This window comes from Vanessa atalanta, chromosome 10, assembly GCF_905147765.1.
Source record: "Vanessa atalanta chromosome 10, ilVanAtal1.2, whole genome shotgun sequence".
NCBI classification, from domain to species: Eukaryota; Metazoa; Arthropoda; class Insecta; order Lepidoptera; family Nymphalidae; genus Vanessa; species Vanessa atalanta.
In genome coordinates this window covers 4,332,268-4,354,226 of record NC_061880.1, presented here as the reverse complement: position 1 = coordinate 4,354,226, position 21,959 = coordinate 4,332,268, and the positions used below count along the sequence as shown (strand labels likewise).

The 21,959-nt window shown below is 34.9% G+C and overlaps 1 protein-coding gene across 2 annotated transcripts in view; it reads right to left on the bottom strand.

The window, feature by feature from the left end:
- Window positions 1-1,915: 1,915 nt before the first annotated feature.
- Window positions 1,916-21,959, bottom strand: part of LOC125067006 (lysine-specific demethylase 3A-like) — a 133,195-nt gene continuing 113,151 nt past the window's right edge. For both annotated transcript variants that reach the window (XM_047675370.1, XM_047675371.1), the window contains exons 9-17: window positions 13,292-13,769; window positions 8,141-8,333; window positions 5,849-8,026; window positions 5,598-5,745; window positions 5,253-5,383; window positions 5,023-5,111; window positions 4,581-4,794; window positions 3,862-4,389; window positions 1,916-3,599 (exon numbers count right to left, since the gene is read on the bottom strand). In XM_047675370.1, coding sequence (XP_047531326.1) covers window positions 2,562-3,599; window positions 3,862-4,389; window positions 4,581-4,794; window positions 5,023-5,111; window positions 5,253-5,383; window positions 5,598-5,745; window positions 5,849-8,026; window positions 8,141-8,333; window positions 13,292-13,769 — 4,997 coding nt within the window. In that variant the 3' untranslated portion in view covers window positions 1,916-2,561. The remainder of the gene's footprint in view (window positions 3,600-3,861; window positions 4,390-4,580; window positions 4,795-5,022; window positions 5,112-5,252; window positions 5,384-5,597; window positions 5,746-5,848; window positions 8,027-8,140; window positions 8,334-13,291; window positions 13,770-21,959) is intronic.

Sequence of the window (21,959 nt, the reverse complement as noted above, 5' to 3'; positions counted from 1 at the left end):
AGCATCTATTTGAATACATACATATATACATTGCTCGTACTCTTAATCCATTGCTATTTTTAAATTAATGATGAAAAAAAGGCATTAAGATAATAAGTAATGGAAAGCAATCGGAAATTATAGGTATCTCAACAGTTTTATCTAAAGGTCAATATATGCGACGTGAACTAAAGCGATAATGTTATTTTATAAAAAAATAGTAATAATCTAGACCGACTTATTTTGTTAAGAAAAAAATATAAAAATTGTATTTTATCTTGCCGGTTAAAATAAGTTCGGCAAGATAAAATACAATTTTTTAATCACATATTAAAAGTAAGTCTAAAGAGTTAGTTTTAATATGTGTACTTGTTTATAAGATTGTAAAACATTGACAGCACAACAATAATATATTTCTTTTTTTAATTACATCTTTATTTTAATAATGTCTGGGTATGTAGTGATAATCGTGTAAGGGTCTCATTTACGAAGTGAACTCATTTAAGAAACTTAACCTTACCTTATCTTAAAAGTCGTATCTAGTAATTATTTTTGTGTTTACTTTTGTACTCACAAAAATATATTTTTGCATAAATGTGTGTATATATAACTTTTAATTTTGTCGATAATATTTGTTTAATAATTGCGTTAGAACTGTGTTATACATTTAATAAAATTGTTTTTGTTCAGTCAATATATAGGTAAACCATATACTCAGTTACTCTAATGGTCTTAGTTTTATGTCTTGAGAATTCAGGGCTGAACTCAGCATAATTTCAAAGAAAACATGTGTTATTCTTATCCATAAAATTCTCCTCCCATAAAAACTCGCATGATTGCATATAAACTAAAGATAGCTTAGTCTCTAAAACCAGAACAAGACAAAAACTATATGCTGAAAAAAAATTAGAGTCACGTCAAGAATAGCTCTAATTATTATTGTTGAATATAAAAACCATTACTGTTTTGTGTTTAACGAGCTTACAAAGCGACAGTATCCAAAATTATATTAATAAAATTAAAATTTACAATAATAGCACCATCTGTCATGCAATAGCAGTACTACAATATCTCAATATAATGGACTATTTTTAGATTTACTGCCTAGATGGCGCTGAAGAACAATTATTTTATTTTTGATTACTCAACGGTTGCTTTTATTTTACTAGATTTTAATTATTTCTAAGATTTCATATTTTTATGGAATATCATTTGTAAGTTTATACCACCCACTCAATAAAATACACGCCCAAGGGACATGGCATCTTAGTTTCCAAGGTCGGTGACGCATTAACGATGTAAGGGTTGAGGTGCAATCTCTTAGACTAAAAAGCCTAAGCACTTAATCGATATATAAATTGGTAATACTTAACAGTAAACAACGTACGCAATAACGTCATGAGAAAATTAACTTGACACATCAACATATGCGTTATATAATGGCTAATAATTTTATTGTATAATTTATTCCAATCAAAGAAATCCGGAAAAAATATAGAAGTAAACCTTAGATTTACGTCTGTCATGCGATTGGCTTAAGCTCACCTATATTGTATACTACTAACAGGTCTTGATTAAAGTCTTTATTTATAATACAAGACAAGATTTATAATACAATGCTTACATCCTCTTTGTTTAATTTCAAAGTTTCGATAAGTGTCGTCGACGTTCAAAACGCCATTTTTTCCAAAATCCATAGTGAATATTATGTATTATTTATTTTGAATTTATTTTGAATAGACTTTAGGTATCTGCGTTCTATGAACATACTAGTTTCCGCTCGCTTATGATGATCGGTCGAGTAGTTTAAGACGTGAAAAAATAACAAAGAAACAGTCTTACTCACTTAATAGTCAGGATTATAATAAATGAACGATTGTGTCTAAAACTTGAAATGCATCAAGATTTTATATCAATAAGAATAAAAAACAAATCATAATATAAACATCTTTTTTATTCCAACTTATAACCATACATAATATACACAGTACAAAAAAAACTTGTTTTCGCCTATTACAGCAATAAGGACAAAATAAAATTGTCACATATCTTGTTTAACTATTATTTTTATAACATACTAACGAAATTGAGAAATCTAATATAGGAGAAACTTATCTACACGCCGTGTTTTAATGTACAATGCTTCGAGCGAATACGTTTTTTTTTTATTTCAATACAATAACTTAAAAGTAAAAGACTTCTTAATATGTACTCGATGGAATTCGAATTAAAAATTTACACATTACATACTATAGCTACATTAAGCTGTTATAATAACCTGAAGAGTTTATTTGTATTTCGATTAAGGAACATAAAACATATCCACATCTCAACGATATCACCATTATCAGACTAATTTACATTGCACATGCTCCGATCGCGACCGTCGGACTAAATCACATTTCATAAAGTACATTTACACACAAACTGGTACACGATCCACACCACGCTCAACAATGGCATCTTATACACGAAACGGCGCACAGCGCGTATCACACTCGCTCCCAATCTTACGTTAAATGCGGAACTTAGCGAATAATGTTACGTTCGAAGTTGAGATCAATTGCGAGGCCCACTCGACTTCACTTGGTTTCGGCGAGCGCCTCTTCCAGGCAGCAGAGAGAGTCCTTCACTGCGTGGTACACAATGTTCTTAATCTGTAATTTGTCCTCTTTGTTCGCGTGCTGACGAGAAAGTCGCCGGAACTGTTGAGCGAGCTCGAAACACCTCGAAACGTTCTCGGGTGATACGAAATCTTCGGCTACCTTGATGCAATCTAGGAGATTCCTAACTTGATGAGGCGCTCCGGCCGGAACAAAGACGGCATCGCCGGGGCACTGCAGTATCGCATAGCCTTCCACCCCGTATTCCCTGTACAGCCGCTCTCGCAGAGCCGCGTCCAAGTACCACGTCTGGTCATGGACGGGATCGTGCTGCGCGCGTGGTCTCGCTCCGCGCTCGAGCTCCGCTCTGACTAGGAAGTCGCGAATCTTATCCGCGTCTCTGGCGGCGTAGATGTGCCAGAGGGCCGCCGGTGGCTTAACCCGCGCGCGTCTCCGCGAGAGGACGTCCACTCCCGCCTCTTCGGCCGCCCGCGCAGCCTCCCGGGCCCTCTCGGGGGCGTCCGCCGGGGCGCTGGCGTGGACCATCACGTTTACTGCGTCACTCACGTCTAGATGAAGATTCGTTGTACCGCCGGCTCCTCCGTAAGCCGTGTACATTTTAGGTCCCAAATCTGGTCGAACGAAGCATTCGGGTAGTCGCGCAGCAAGATTTAGTTTGCCGTTGCGTGAGGTGTATTCGCTAAGGGGCAAAACGCGCATGAGGTCATCGAAGCGTGCCGGCAGAAGTTCTGCGAAGTCTTCACCTGGGGGCCAATCTTTTAGTTTTAGCACCATTGGAGCGCCACGTTCATCCCTCAGCCGCTTGGCGGCTAAATCGAAGCCATCCCAGAATTTCCGCGCCGGCTGGTTGGGCACCACCAGGCCAGAAGCACAATTGACAAGGTCAACTCGCGTGTCACCGAAATCACGAGAAAAGCTTTCTGGAGTCCATAGGTCTTTGACAAGTAGACTCGATACGTCTGAGACTAGAACTGGTTGGCCACGTTTCCATTGATCCTGAAATAATCAATAGCAGCTTTTTAATATAAGAAAATTTTGATTCAGTTGTATAGTTAGTTCATTTTCATTTATTTTGTTTTTAAAGATACCTAAACTTTCATATGCATGCTACAAAATCAGGCGCCGATACAATTAGCAAATGTCCAAAAAATTATTCAAAATAAAATTCAATATATACCAATTTAAAGAAAACACAGAAATGTTGTGTTTAAGATGTTTTTGAAACATTAAAGTAAATAATGTAAAAAATAAGAATTACCTGGAACGGTTTATAATTGCCTGCATGGGCGGGATCTGTTAGATGCAAGAGTTTTCCATCACAGAGCCATGCATGCGGAACATCCGGGTACAGCAATTTGGATTCCGTCATTGTCATTATCCGAATTGGCAGCTCTTCCCTTCCTCGACCGCTCCTGTCGTACCTCTTCACGACATTTGACAACGCAAAGGGTTTACCCTCACCGTCTTCATCCTTCTTTTCTTCAACGACACTAGATATGACGTCATCTAAGATATCATTCTTATTTTTCTTTTGTTTTTTCTTTGGCTGGGTTTCACCACCTTCTGGCGCTGGTCGAATTAGCAGCTCTCGAAGGGTCGAAAAGTTTCCTCCTTCTTCCGAATCTGATGAACTAGTATCCGACTTTTCTTCCTTTGTTTCTGCCTTTACGGGTATGTCGGAGAGCCAGCTCACTATAGACGAACCCGTTTTGCCGTTTTCTGATTTCACTGGTGACGAACCATTCGTTGCAACGTTTTCTTCTTTGACATCCTCTTTTTTGACAGTCTGTAAATAAATAGATTGTCAACATTTCGAATTAAACCAATAGAATGTGTTCTAACTGAAGAGTTTAGTGTTCTCAAGTCTTTATATTGTGAGATCTGGACTGCGATCTTCGCAAGCCTACTCTTTTTTGGGTTTTTAATGGGTTAACATACATAAGTCCAGATATCATGCTGTTTAGAATCACAGCTTACCTTCTGAAGAGCCTTTTGTAGCAGTAGTCTGGCAGCAGTCCGAAGTGCTTCGGGCGCATCCGATGTATGACCGCAAGCACAAGTCGGCAGCGCAAAGGCGGCCCGGGCTCGGTGCGCACGCGCAGCCGCCGCGCCCAGAGCGCCGCCCGCAGCGATCTGCGTCAGCAGCAGCCGCCGCGCGGGGTGCGCGCCGCCTGACGTGCAGGTCAACCATCTAGGGAAGATATCGTGTGTTATATTTATGGATTCAGATATTTGGATGACGACATTAAAACTTGAGACTGATTGTATGAACGACGTTAATAAGTTGTAAGCTGTTGTATATTTTTTTATTTATAAAAAAAAACATAAAAGCTTTAAAATTCGAAAGATACTCTATGATAGATATGCCCTAATAAAATTAAATACAACTGTAAATATAACAATTAAACAGAACACTCACCCGAAAGAATCTCTTTCGCCATTGGTACTGGTATTGACAGAATTGTTTGAGTCGGTAGGAGAGTTGCCCGATTCACCTGATGTTCGTGACTGCAAAGATTATTAAAAAATTATGATAGTGTTGATGTTATATACATTGTAGTATTGTCTATGATTCATTCAGAATGATTAACGAAAAATAATAAGTTATGAGTTGCAATGTAATGTTTATTACAATTAACCAGTTATTACCTTATAGCAGTCCAGGCAAACGACGAATCCACATTTACCGCAAGTCCAATGGAAGTTGAAAAGAGTAGTTTCACACACGTCGCATATTTCACGCACACCTTGTACAACGCGTTTCCATGCTATTGTTTTGTCTGAAATCATATTATTATCTTGAATTTGTATTCGAAATTATTAGTAGCAAAAATATTTTTTAAATTATTTAATTATATATCTATAAATTATTCATTAAATAATAAAACATTATGGTCAGTTTAAGTTTTAAAAAATACCAGAACAATAGATTGGTTTCTACGTTTATAGAATAGTAATATAAAAACGGCTAAAAACTTCTAAGGTCAAAATTACCTTCATTAAGATGATGGGATTCTGCCTCTTTTTCTTGTTGTAGTAATTCACAAAACTGATCACCGATTTCTCTTAACAGGAAACAACTCATTTCGATATCTAACTCGGCCGCATCAGCTGATGACGATAACCATAATTTTTTGTCCTCCTACAATAACATCAAATTATTAATAAAAATATTTATTTAAAATATAAATTGAACTTATGTTTTTTTTTTTTTTATATTATAAGAATGTGAAATTAATTCTCACCTCTTCTGCATCTTTATATGGATCTGAAAATCCGGCTATAGCTAACTGCCTATGCTTAGCATACTTCAGTCTTCGAAAAGCGTAAAATCGGCAAAAGATGTTCGGCATGTCCTTATCGCGTTGCGCGGGGGACCAGCGACATTCACGACACTTGGCAAGCCGGGGTGCCACCTCGAAGCACGGCCCGTTTTGTAGGAACGACTCCGAAGTCGACTTGGAACGGGCGGCCGAGGGAGTCCGGCGCGGAGGATCTTCCCGACGTCTACCACCTCGCCCTCCGCCACGTGATCTTCTACCCCGCGCACGTCCTCCGCCACGTTTGCTGGACGTACTACCGCTACCACTACCACTACCACCGGAATCAGAATCTTTATCATCACTCTCTTTATCACTTTCACTTCCACTCTCTGATGCTTTTTTCTTTTTTGATTCATCGCTTGCTTTTTTCACCGTCCCTTTTTTCCGTTTTGCCTTAGGCGGTTTTCGCTTCGGCGGTGAAGTTGACTCACGCTCTGAACTTGTACTGTCTTCCTCCGCGTCATCGACGCGACCGTTTACTTCCTTTGGTTTCCTCGGTTTCGACGTTTTGCGTGCTCCGCGCTGAATAGATTTTGCAGCGACTGGCACTACTATGTTGGAGCTTGAATCCTCCGGCTCAGAGACACGAGTTATCGTCATCGGCAAAGTAATGCAAGTTCCTCCACCTCCTGAGCAGTCACCTTCTCCAATGGGCGCTGTTTCATGTCTCTGCAACCACGCTTTTTTGCCCAAATGCCGAACTGGGGCTGAACCATCTCGAGGATTGGGAGAAGCAATTTTAGCAGGTGTTTCGCTATCGGCTACCGTCATAACGGGTGGAGTAGCTGGTGGTGCAGGTGGTGACGAGGACATTGTTAACGAAGGCGTTATTGAAGATGCTGACGTCATCGGTGGCGTCGAAGCGACTGGAGGTACTGGTGTCGCTGGAGCAGGACTAGCTGCTGGCGTGATTTGGGGTGCCGGTGATGCACCTGCTGCCTTTTCTGGCGTCTCGATACTACCATCCGCTGAAGGAACTCTTACGTCACAAGGAGGACCCGGAGCTTGCGGAGCGGGTTCTGAACCTAACGGTGTTCGACCAACACTTGCAGCTGCTGCAATTAATGGTTCAGGGGCAGGGCTTTCTAACCGTCTACGCTTAGCATCTGTGGTGTCGGCTGGATCAAATGGACATCGTCTTCTTGGCGATAAACGGTCTGGATCCTCTCGCGAAACACCAAGGTCTAAAGGTTGAGTTTGACACGGTGATGTATTACTCACATCACCGTGCGCTCGCGGCGGCGGCCGAGGTTCAGGTGTGCGCGAATGGGCAACGGGCGGCGGACGCGTTCGCGTCGCAGGTGAGTACGCGGACGGTGGAGGATATGGAACCGGCGGTGGTTCAGCTTTTGTCAGCTGCATAGGTGGTTCTACGGCCACAGTATAATGTGGAGAAGGAGCAGGTCCCGGAGAATTGCTGCTTGGTTTTCCATAAATATGAGGTGGTGCTGGACTCGATACCTTCGGTTTTACTGGTGCAGACTGGTAATAAGCAGCCGGTGACCTCTGCGGTTGAGGTTGATAAAGCCTGCGACTCTTGTCTTGCGCCGGCAGCGCTGCATGTGGGGACGTCTGTAGTGCGGGATGCGGATGAGGCGGTGCGTGCGGCGATAAACCAGTTCGGTATGGCCGCGAAGGGAGGTAATGCGGGGACGGTTCACTCCTCGGCTTGCTAGGGTACGGATGCTTTTGCTCCAAATGGATTTGTTTGGCATCGTGCTTAACTATCACAGAATTTTTCTCGGGGACAAGAGGAGGAGGAGCGGGCAGATGTTGATCTTTAAGTTTTTCATATCTATATGGTGGATAGTTGTAGGGGGCGAAATTAGGTTCACCCTTGGGAAGGACGGGATGTTGTGGTTGTTTATCGGATTTGGCGAGAGAGTGGCGAGGCGGGTGTTGCGAATGCGGCGCGTGCTGCGCATGGGACGCATGGGATGCGTGTGTCGCGTAGTCTTGTTGCGACAAACGGTCGGGCGGATGTGCCGGTGGAGAGTAATACGCGCGCTCCGCCGTCCGCATTCGATCGTGTTCAGGCCCTGAGCCACCTCGGTTTGGTGCCAGACTGTTTAATAGCGACCAGGACATACTACGTTCCCGCTACAAAGAGAGAAAACACTATTATCTCGAGTCCAATAATATCAGAAATAACACTGCATTTAATATAATATACTATTATGCAAAAACAGCAATATATATAAATTAAATATGAACCTTTTGATTTGCTAGCCTGAGAGATTCTTCGAAATGCCTCGACACTAGTTTTGAGGCAGCATTCTCTTGTTCTCTCCTCTCCTTCTCTTCCCTTTCTTGTTTTTCCCTTTCCCGTTCCCTCTCCATTCGTTCTCTTTCTTTTTCTTTCTGTTGCTTTTCCAACATTTCCCGTTGCTCCTGATCCCTCCGTTCTCTGCGAACAAAGTATTATCAGTTTAGTAAATTAATAAAAGAAGCAATTAAAACCAAAACATTCTATTATATATTTTTGGACTTAATATTATAGTTAAGACAAAACGTTACAATATAAAGAAGTAGGTCAAGGTCAAATTTAAAATGTATTTCTTCTAATTATAAACAAGTATGGAAATAAAGTAAGCCCGATTTTCATTTTTATCCTAAAGATTCTTTAACAATCAGTTCGATAACAATTTATCGCTTGATATGATCGATAAAAAAGGCGAGTCCGATAAAGAAAGTTAAGATAACACATGTCCTACGCTAAAAATGTACAGGAAAAGGCATGTAAATAATGATTAAAATTAAAAGTTTATTGAATAGAACGGAATGATTACTTGCTTATAACAATCGTGTCTAAGTACACGACTTTTTGAATCGTGACATACTTTAATGACATTGACAACTGACATGGAGTTCAGTTTCAAAGACAATACATATTAACTTTTTAAATCAATATTTTTCCGCTTTAAGTGTTTTTATTTTTTAAAGTATAATCGAAGGACGTTTACTTTCTGAATATTTAAATAACAGATAATAAACCAATGAGATGAGCAAGTCATCATTAAAAAAACAACCTAGATATTATTTAACTTTATGGTTTAGATCGTTTAATATCAGTTATAGTCTTTCATGTTTATCCACACGTGGTTTATATTATACTGGATTATGCACATTTGTCTTATTCATTATTTAGATATTTGCTACAGACCAGGATAATTAGTTAGCATCAAAAAGGCCCGAAAGATAACTAGATTTTTTTTTTATTTTCAAATAAAGAGTATATAATTTAAAGTAGGTACATTAAATTACGAGTACAATTCAGAGAATCGTAAAATAAACAGGGAACGGAGTGACAGAATTAAGTGCGATGTAATAAGTAAATTGGTTTATGTGGGTTTTATGAATCAACATTAACTGTTATTAGTGACGTCTCATGATTCATTTGTTTACGTGGTAAATATAAACGAGTCTTCGTTCTAATTAACATTTGTTAAGTAAATTCTATCATTACGTCGTTAACAAATATGACACTTATCCTATAATATTTAAACGCATTTTAAAGTGGTTTTGATGCATAAATAAGTAAATAATATTAAATTCGTTATACAACGTGTAATCATTAGATTTTATTAAGGTCGTGGATGTTGCTCGCAACTTTGTTGACATGAAAAATTAAACAATCCTTTAAAAATTAATGAGAATTATTACATATATATTATTTTCTAAATAACATTGCGTAATAAACAAATGTATTAACACAAACAACACATCCAAAATTTAATTGAAGGAAATATTTTCTCAGAACACAGATATATGTATATTAAGAAAGAAAAATTGTTTGTTTATTTTTTAAATATCGATGTGCAATTAAACAAACAAACAAATTCAACGTTCTTCACAATATTGTTAGTTTAACTAATGTATGTTTACGCAAATATAGCTGAAACTTTACAATGAAAAGTAGGGGTTATGTTTAATGGTGCGAACAGAAACGATAACCAGGACTGTCATTACTTGCACGAACAAACAAATTACGTAATAGATTTCCGCAATCATATCTACCTACTTGCAAATAACTTGAACCTTATTTGTTGCAAATATCTTAAAATATTTAACAAGTGTAATTTTTAGGTTAAGTTTCAATCATTAATGTGATGTTTATGTCAGATAAAAAAAAATGAAAGTTGTAAATGTTTTTTTAATTAGTTTTACCTTGGCGTTTTGTGGAATTCGAAGGTCGTAGGTGTATAAATAACTAACTATGTAAAAAATATTTAATCAATAAAAATATTTCGAATGTGCGAATTTTTAAAAAATATTTATTTTAGAGATCGTAAAAATCAATGTAATATTAAATTTGAATGGAAAGTATTTCGACATTTCGTAATTTTTTTTCTTATGCAATGTAATAAACTGTACTGATTTTAGATGGCTTGTAGATATTGTTTGTTGTTGTCTAGCAACTTCGCGTACGTTACAGGATTCATGTATAAACCATTTTGTAAAATTTTTATATGATTAATAATTTTAGTATCTAAAATTATATATTATAAAAATTTTTATCTGATTCTATTTTATTTTTAAATTTTACTTTAAAACAATTGTATTATTATGTTTTTTTCAGTATTATTGTCATATTTCCGGTGGTAAAATATTTTAATGTTAAAAAAATAGTTATTCTACTTTCAACATTATCATTTTACCGCCAAATAATTCGATAACAAATTAGCAATCCATAGTTAAAAGACATATTGAACTTTAATCAGGCTTCAAACAATTTTTATGATGACCCTAAGAAAAACAATAACTAATTTACATGAGTCCTAGAATAAAATAAGGCTCAATATGCAGTTTTTTTTACGCATTCAATCAAAGTAAACATTATTTATAGTTAAAAATAAAATGTATGTGATTTTTTAACTAATGTTATGTATTTTAAGACAACAAATTGAATTATTGAACAAATGGTTATAATTCTTACAATTAATGAAGAAATATAAATTAAAATTTTACAATCATGTAAAAAGCAGTGATATTTTTATAAATTTAGAATATTCTGCTTTGTTATTTAATGGAGTAACTTGAGAATCAACTTATTTTGTTAAAACAATAAATTAAAGTAGCTGTCATGTTTTTTATTTCATTATAATAATATAGATAATAAATACCAAGTTTCCTTATAAAAATATTGCTTTCAATAGGTATATTTTAATCATTGGTTTAAGTTTTTAGGAATTGGCAAAAACAAATTAATTAATTTACTAAGAATATTTGATAAAGTTTATGTAAATAATTTGTTATTCAAGTACATTATTAATATTTTATGAATACAACTAAAAACTCATTCTAATATTATTTAATTCATCATCTTTAAGATAAAAAATAATATTCTTATCTCTGAGAAAAAATAAATATAGAATCTAGTCTTTATAATAATAAGAATAGATTTCTCTTTTAAGTACCTACTTAGTCTTAAGTATCAGAATAAGCTGTGAAAATTAATAAAATATACATAAGATTTATCAAAAGTAACTGTAAAATTCTTCATCCTAAAACCATGTGAGAAATAAACATTAAATGATCCCGTAGTTAAATTTATATTAAAGATGTTTCAAAAAGCATTTACACAAATAATTTGTACTTTTATTTCAGTATGACAAGGACAAATAAATCTTTTTTATCTTTGAAGCGTAAATTTCTTCATGCAATTTGTTGTTTTAAAGTCAATTTGTAGACATTGCATAAAATTTAATATATTTTTATTAAATAAATATGATCATATCTATAAAAAAATTATAAATACGAAAGTAACGCTATTAAAGCCGCGGGCCGCATCTAGTCTGATATATTTTGGTCAAACTATTAACAGTTATAATGATTCAACATGATTAAGTTAACATAAAAAATTAAATCGTCAAAATGGAATCATTTTGCCTGAAAATAAAATCGCTATCAACGGACATTGACAAAAACCTCGTCGGTGCTGTTAACCTTGAACTACAAACAACTTTCCAGCCCTGACGTAATCAACCTCGAATTAATTCTAGTCTATATTTACTTATACGTTTTACACACTACATACGCGTTTTTGCTGTATATTTCCTCTAAAAACAAGGTATAGGTGAGTATGTATACTTATATATATATTTTTAAGACTTGATGAATGATAAAAATATACAAATATTTATTCAAACATACATAAATGAACAAATTTAAATGGTCTCAATTATAATTTATTATTCTGAATATTACTAAAACAACTTAATACATCTAACTCGCAGATAAAAAATACAAGATAAGTCTGTGACTTTGAATACTTTAGATAAATTGTAAACAATGATTATGCATATTTTTAACATACCTAATAATTTTATCTTTAGTCTATTGTTTGAAATTAATGAATGTATTCAAAGAGTACAATTATATTATTTATATTAAGATTGAATTACTAATTGAAATTCAAATAATGATTTTAAATATTTAATCAAATTTTATATTTCTTCGCGATTAAATAATGAAAGCATTTTTTTTTAATTAAATTGAAAAATATCTTATTGCGAAGAGCTTATACGTATTAATTTAGTTTAAGATAAAATACGTAATATATTGTGTATAAATAAATTTCCTAATCTACTGTAGGTATTTTATAAATCAAATCACCCATATTATCTAATGTTATCGGTCAATAACATATTATTTTTACTGCTATTAAAAAAAATGTGACTACAATATAGATATTTCGTCATATAATGAGCGCTTGACAAAATATAATAAACTTGAACGAATAATTATTTTTTAGTAATTTTTATATTACCGCAGCAAACTCAAAAAAAATAAAGATCTCTAAAAATATTATTAACAACCTAATTTTTTAAGGAAAAGTTCACTAAATATAAATTAAAATTTCAAATATTTAAGAAGACAAGGTAGAAGAAGTAACTAACCTTAGAATTTATAATTATATGCTAAATAATAATTAAAAAAACTCATTCATCTGTTTATTAATTATAAAAATGTTCTCACATTTATACAAAATGAAATAACAAGAAGTTCACTCCTACAGAATAACCGAGTATTTTTTGTCTATTGTATGTAAATTAATAAGTTATTTGAATCGTTTCGCATAACAATAGGCTGCGGAAGTCATCCTTCCTCTGTGGTTACCAAGTTAGATTTAATTTGAAGTTTAAACGCTCGCTACTTGTTAAATTTGCATATACAACGACGGAAAATGATTAAAGGTTCACTTTTCGGAGAACATTACAATTAACGCTATTTATAATTACCATAATACATATTATTAATATCTATAATAATAAAATGAAAAAAAAACGTAATGTAACAATATAATGTATAAGCATCCTCTAAAGTATAGGCATTAATTAACAATAATTGTATAAGTGTACTAACCGTAACAGTCTTTCATGTCTCTCTCTATCGTATGTGGCGGCCGCGATATAATCGTCCGCGATGGCATGATGCAGCGGCGGATGTATCGGTGGTTGATACCGCTGCTTCCACAGCAGCTCGTTCGCGTAGAGCGAGTGTGGCGGCGGCGGAGGCAGGTGCAACAGGGGCGGGGGTGGGCCGCCGCCATAGCCGTGCGCCATGCCGCGCCACTCCTCCACCGAGCTGGCCGACCCGCCTGAGCGCACGCCGCTCACGCCGGAGTCGGACCGATCGTCCGCATCGCGCGCGCACACTATCACACAGTCGTCCTCCTCGGAGGCCACGGCGCTGCCAACACCATCCGCGCCCGCACTCACTTCACTCTTCACTTCACCACCACTGTTTGCGCACACTTCGCCCTTCACCTCCTCTTTTACGCACTTGTTTTCGTCACTGATCTCCAACACATCACCACTTGCACTTACACTTTCTGCGACACCTGTAACAATAGAAAAAAAAGTTAGTTAAATATATAATATAGATAATGTATACAATGCCAGTTTTACATTATTTGCAGCATAAAATTGGTCAGCTCCGGTTAACACAAATAATATATATGATACAAATCTCATTTAAACATCGCGACTGATAAATGACCAACGTCAGTAATTCGGCATGTTGATCCGAGCACGTTTGGACAACGGCCAATATTAGCTCATTCACACTACGCCCACTCGTTTGCAAAAATGTGTCGTATGCTGACACTGCCGGTTTAATATATCAAATAAAATTAACGACTGCAATAAAACAGCTGACCCAGCTGATAAGTACCTACACTTATTAAATAAAAACAAAATTGAAAGGTCAAGTTCCTGCTGCTTTTGGTATGTATTTAAATTGTTTAGGATTACAAATATCTAAATATAGAAAATGATGTAATGTTTTTATGGAATAATATTATATGAAGTGTCGTTATCACAAATTAATTATGAAACGTGGTCTCGATTGCATACCACTTTCTCAATGACGGTTTCCTTCGACGTGACAAGAATTAGTTATCGAAGTCACGTTTCGGACTTATAAAACCGGAAGAGAAAGATGACAATCAGGGAGACTCGGTTAGCATAGAGTAATAATGCGTTAGCGAAGTTTTGCGTGTTACATATGAATGACTGGCCGATCGCCAAAATATGGAGCCAAGTAACACATGACGCGATCAAGTTTGGCGAAAAACCAGAACAGGGGCGATGTGTTATGTGACAGAGTACGGACATCCTGACGCATTCAAAATTCCATTCGTTTGGTGTTAATTATAAACAAAATTACTAAACTATCTTACCTTAACAACAAGGAAATTGTTCAAATAAATATATTTTTCGAAAATTGATTGCAAAATATGTATATAGGTGATCAACCGGAAAGCGACGTTCTTTTCCTCTATTCTTATAAACAATTGTTCAATATTTTAAGTAACCTAATTTGAATTCAAAGTATATTTAAAAACCATTCCTGCTAAAGTAAGAATTATAAGAAAAAGTTTACCCTTATATCATAGCCGAATAAATTAAAAAGCCCGTTGGCAATATAAAATTCGACCCAAAACCTACACAATAGGACATGCTTGCGTGTCAAACGAGCGACAATGGAATTTTAATGAGAAGCTGTTAACGACGATGCGCATTTACATAATCGCATACATAAATAATTATTCCTAACGTTTGTTAAAACATAGAAGAAAACAACCATCAATCTTGTTTGTGATGGTGGTTACCATTATTCGGGGTGTATGGGTCAAATCTCGAGATTTTACTTGTACTTGTTTTGTGTTTTCGTATTTTTTAAAATATAACTCATTTCTAACCTTTGTTAAACTAAATGACGTTGTGCCGCAGGTTTTCCTTATATTTACTAATTCTATGTAAATTGTTGTGCTCATTTTCAATTTAATGTATTTTAATTAAATATGATTTAATTAAAGATGTAATAAAATCTGCCTAATTACTTTAAATGGTGGTTTCTAGTATCGTAACAATAACATAAGCCGTCGGACGGAACAAACATGAATTACACGAAGCAACAACAACCAAAAAATATTAAGTATTACAATTGTAAAAAAAAAACAGAAATTGTTTACTTTTATCTTTCCAGTGAAAGAACACCAAAAGCAACCTATTCTGCAAACAAATCAATATGCGGATGGTTGTAAACAAAAGCGACGAGACAATGCGACAGTGATCAGCGGCTGGGTACAATGAGGTAACAAATAACTCTTGGGGAAGTGCGGCAACGTTCACCGCGTGACGGCAGCTGATTGACAAGACAAACGGCAAGGCGGGGCACGGCGAGAGCTTTTCATTAGATAGAGATGAAGCAAAAAGTTTACACTTAAGATTGCCGAGAGCTCTGAACAAACAGTGACCGAGATGAATTCTGATCGCCTTTGAATTATTGATGAGGGTAAAACTCGGATATTTAGAAGCAGCAACTATTGTACGACTTACGAACGCTTTACTAAAATGCCTATGTTAATATAAGACGCGAATTCGTTACGATGGTTACGTAGACTATAAATGAATAATGTAACGGTTGTTTAGATTATTTATTCATATCTGTGCTATTTAAAAAATAATCTTTAAACATTTCCTTATTACTAATGATTTAATATGCATGATTTTAATATGTTTTATGAACATAAATAAGAAATAATAAGACTAAATTTTATTATAACGTATTATTAAAAGGTCAAATTCAACTCAGTTCTAAAAATATACACGCCTAATATAATTCCTCAGAAATAACAACTGCTTCGTAAATTGAACGATTGGACGTAACTTTATAACATTTCAAATATGTAACACGATTAACTTTTTAAAATTAAGAACAAAAATTAAATAATACAAAGATTACATGGTTATATAAAAAAATAATTTAAAAGAAAAAAAAGTGATCAGAATCTTCGTAAAAACTTTTAAGTTATTTCTAACATAGTTGAAATTGGAATGGAATGCTAAATGATTTATTCCAACAGCACAATTCAAATATTCGCAATGCGATATCGAAGCGTGTTTGTTGACTCACGTAGAGATCTCGTTAAAACCACTAGAGCGTACAGCCTCGCCGAGCGTGTAATGAACACTTCCACTCGGACAATAACCGCTACTTAATAGGATGTTTAATAGTGACCAAGCTTTCTCTGGAGCTGTACAGCAATTATCTCGACATTACTCAGATTACGTAAGTCTTCTCTGTAATTTAAAATTGTATTAAGATAGTTAAATGATTAACGTAAGCTGCAGCTCATAACTTTTTAACTTAACAAAATAATATTTCAAGTTGAACACATGATTAATAGTCGGATAAATCAATACTCCATTTGTAAGTTTCCGTGTTTAATTTCCACCCTAAGAGTGTTATTCAACTCGACAAAAAGTGATCGTGATCGGCCAACGTATCGGGTATCGTGACTGGTATTGCACTACCTTGAAGGTATTATGGTTTCGTAGTTGCATCACGATTCCAAGACGACCGCATCGCATAAAGTAGGTAATTGCGCAACACATTACTGCATACATTTTGAATCGCAACCTTTTTTGGCATCTTTAACATTCAAATTAATCGCTTAGTTGATAGAACTGTTGTTATGAAAATAGAATGCGTAATTTGTTTGATTGTGATTGGAATACTTCATTCTTTGATTAAAATGTGGACGTAACATATATGTGTTCTGGTCAAGATTATTATTAGTATTATTCAAGATTTTAATTAGAACAAAATCCTAATTCCTTAATAGTAAATTACTGAATACTAGACTTATGCTCGGTGTTGTTACATATCAACTATTTATGTTGAAATGAACGGAACCCTTAAATAAGTCGAGATTATCGTAATTAATAAAGGAGGTGCCATATTATGGAAATAATCGGCTAAATGATATGCACTGGAGAACTAACTGCGTATATACCTACCTACTTAAGAATTGAGTCATATGTAACAAACAATTCAGATCAGTTTACAAATAAGCTTCTTATCTGCATCATATAACCACTTCTAAGTAAAATAGTTAAAAACGCTTAATGTTTTATATATTATATAAATTAAAAGTAAAATCCTGATTACATTAACTAGCGAAAACATGCCACAGAATGAATAGTGATGAAAAATTGGAACAACATGGAGTGCGGGTCAGTAGAAAGCTCAATAAACAATGGCGATAAGAATTGAGTCGATAGGCACGCTAGTTGTTAACAATGCAGTCGGTCGGAGCCAATTCGATAACACTCGCGATTAAAGGTCAAACTAGTACACCACTCTACAACGTCGCGTAAGATAATAGGTACCTACTATACATAAAGAAAGCAGGTACTTTCTTTACAGGCAGAGGTTTTACCATAATTATAAGTAGTGTCTTTATAAGGAAGTGTCTTTATTCATGCTATAAAGAGATTAATGTCTCAAAAATTATGATTGTCCTCTAAAAAAATATTACCTATACAATATGAAGAGTTATTAAATACCTATCTATTTTATCTTTATTCAAAGAACGCTTTAAAAATAAATATATCTTTTTTATTGTAGCGGTAAATGGGGTCGTCAGCTTATCGAATTAATATTTAATATTCCGATAAAAAAATCCAATTGTTATTTTTCAAATATATAAATAGTAATTAATAATACTCACTAGTGGAAAGTGGTTACAAAAACCCTTAATGGTTCTTGAATAACTAAAATAGCTTCTTCAGCACTCAAACACTGACGTATAATCTCTCACAATTTCTTAATAAAGCGAGCCAATCACGATAGTTAAAGAGTCACAATCACAAAAATATCCAGCTTGTGTCAGGGATCCTTGACGACCGTTGAAAATTAAAAGCAATCCAATCAGTTGTGTCCTTGAAAGCGGTCAGGAAATCAAATCAGTCAGGCGTTCACCTGCACACATACAACTTCGGTCAGCTATGTATAAGTATGTATTATATAAATGTACAAAGATCACGACTATGCTAAAATGATCCGTTGTGAGTGCACTGTAGACAGACGTGCAAAAGCCTCGATGGCGCACAAAGAACTGAAACGCGGGGAAGTGGTAGTCGGCGGAGCGGGGGACGGGGAACGGACCGCGCCAGTCTCACGACGACGACGTAGCACAACGTAGCAACAAGTGAACGGCAATGCGGGTGTGAGGCGGGCAGGAGACGAGGGATGGAAATAGGGAGGCTCCCCCCGCTCAACACAGAGCGCACCTGACGGCAATGCATGTAGCACCCGTCGTATCCACTATCAAACTGTAGGCTAGTTATACCTACAATAACATAACAGGAAGGGCAGATGTCGATAATCACGATACGCGATATACGTTCTAAATTTACATAATTATAGGTACATTAATTCAACAATTTATGGATATCATTCAAAACTTGAAATAAAACATGGAGTTAGCTACAAGTCGGAATGTATTTTTTTAGATACAGACGCAACTTTAATCAATAATTTTTACAATACGTAACAACGATCGAACTATCAATTATTTTTTATCTCTATTGTGATTACATTGATACAATATTGAAAAATATTGAAATTTCTGCAGAAAACTGATAAATATCACAAGTGAAGGTGAATGTATTATTTATTATTGGAATCTCGTAATTGTAATTATCGTTTTTGGACAAATACTCTACCACTCCTTGTTTTACCTGTTTTATTAACAGTATATTTTTTATCGATTAACCGATTTATGAATAAGATAATGATATTATTTAAATAAGGCTTGAAGTTGTGCAATATTGGTAAATAAATTACAAACAGTAGTTTATTCATATTAATAATAATAATATGTATCTGTGGTTTAACAAGCGCAATTCTTGTTTAAAACCGAATTCCGAGAATGAATCTCTCGATTTGAATATAGGAAATAATATAAATTAATTGTATATATTTGATATACAAAATATGATAGATAAAAAAGAGTACTGAGTTTTTTCTCGTTAAATGTGATGTTACTAACGCGACCGGTTCGGAATGTAATCTTGATAATTGAAGAGATAAATGTGTTTGTAAAAAAGCTTATTTTGATTTTGGCTGAATATAATAGTAATATTCCAAGCAGGAAGACATTATAAAAAAATGTGCTAAGATTTTTGATGATAATAGATTTGTGTGGTAATAAAGTTAATAAGACTACCGGTCTATATTTAGAACAGTACAATTTAGAACATAAACAAAATATCGATCGTTGACCAACATGCCACGCGTATTTAACAACTTGCTAACGATTTGGCACAGCCCCAGGAATTCCACGAGTGTCATATACTTAGATTACATTCAGTTCTAATATCAATAAATGCAAAACCAACTTTCTGTGCTGTTTTGTTTTTCGAATATGTTTTGATAGTTTCACTAATTCATTTCGTAAATTTCATCCTTCATTAATAGTTAGAATAAGATAACATTACAATTTAATAATTTAAATAATGATTGAATTATAAAATAATATTTGAAGTCTCAATATTATACTACATTATATTACTATGTATTATGATTATTGACTGCGGCATACGGGCAAACGTGTAAAATTGACACGTAAACTTGCCTGCGAAGTTTTTCTAAAAACATGCAAGGAGGTCGTGTATCTGTTTTGGCCTTGTGCTAATCGTGTTAGCGGCGACACGCGAATAACTAATGCTATGTAATTTGCACATACAATGCATCTGAATCCCGCTTTATAAATAAATGCCTAAATTAACTGTATACGATATAGATTTTATGATTCATGTCTCCTTGGTCACTGTTATATTTTATATAGTTTAACTTAAATTGAATACAAAAAAATATCATTGAGATAACGGCATTCGCTATCAGTGACTTAAAGTGTGCAGGAATGTTAATAACTAGCCGTCGCCGTTCTGTTATACAAAATTCATGTGACTTTATACGTGTATGCTTTACGATAATATGGAATGCTTATTTTTGATGTGTAATCCCTAAAATAAGCGTTTATCGCGCAATGTGTTCTATACGTAGATATGTTAGATAATTCACACTAAGAATTCGAAGATAGGAAACGCAAACATGGCAGTCGATAACCTGGTTGCAGTAACTGATAACAATCCCACTCTATGCCTTGTTTGAACAATGTTTTATCTAAATAATGCTAATAACTGAGATAGGACAATGAGCGTAAGCAAAATAATTTTATAGTCTTATTATCTTATTCGCAAACTATGGACAAGGGCACGCCAAATGTGCGTTTTGAGTAAATGAATAAGTTTTTAATATAGATATCTCGCTATTTCAAGAGAGCTGAAAATATAGATGATAATTACTGTAACATTCCCACTTCCCGCTTATGTAGACTTACTAACGCGATGGATCCGTACAATGAGGTATTTTATTATTTCACGTTATCGATAGCTTACACAGCTGCGTACGGAGGCGTACACGCTGATATTACGATTGAATTAATTTGACGACCCACTGCGTGATGCAATAACTATGAATCATGATGACATTTTATGGACGTTCTGCCGGCTTACGGAACGCGCGATATGGTAATAATAAACAAAACGATAAAAAACTATTAGATATAGTATAATACTGATTTGTGGGCTGCTCCTTCGTTCACAATAAAGTGATATGATTAGTAGTATTTTGTTAGGATAAGTTCTCATTTGAGAACTCGAACAAGAATTCCACGTTGCTAACTTATATTTTACAGCATACCATACCTTCAGCATTGATTGTAATTTAACGAACAGACACACACATGTTTACCACTTTTAGTTTAGTCCTCAGAAACCTGAAGTTACAACCAAATACTATCGTATCGTATACCATTGTATTTGTTTGTTGTCGGAACTATAAATGTTATTTATCTAGCTACTGCGCAAATTAGGGTAGTACGATTCTAGTGGACGATCGATTGTCGAAAACCGCACGACGCAATAAATTGTTGTCTCATGGAGAGTAAACATTGGCGTTCGGCCGCATTCATGCATAATTGATGAGGGTTCGAAGTGAACGCGTGGATTCCAGGCGGTCACGACTGTGCTGAACCGCGCTCCCGCGCCTCCGGCAGCCATTTTGTGGAGCCAGTACGCCTCGATCGTGCGTTTTGTGAATATTAATACTCTATCATGAACATTTCGTTACTTCGATAATACTAACCATTTAAAAACAACATACTATTTTTGAATTATATGTTTTACACATAAATATTAAGCATAGTAAAAAAAATATTTTGATACAAGTTGGTAACAATATACAATGCAAAAGCGTTGCATGCTTCTAATAGCAAATGATCGTTATTAGTTTCTATTGTTACCGACTGAGTAAATAGAGCATGAGGCAGTGTAATAACATAATAAATTAAATAGCACAATACAGCGCGGCTCGCGGGGAACTCTCACGCACGACCATTGTGCGGTGTAATAATTGTTATCAAAAAGTCTTTTCTTTTGAAATGAGACTCATCATTAATAAAGTGCTTCACACTAATTAATAGTTTTAAGTTCTCTCAGCCTTACGTGAATTATATTTTTATAGAAAGGCAAGAAATAACATTTCTTTTATGAGTCAGCTATTATATGTACGTATGTATGTAAGTAATTGTTACTTAAAACATGGATTATCTGCTATTGTTCGTAACAGCAGAGTTAAAGCAAAAATGTGTGAATATTATAATCTCTGAAATTGT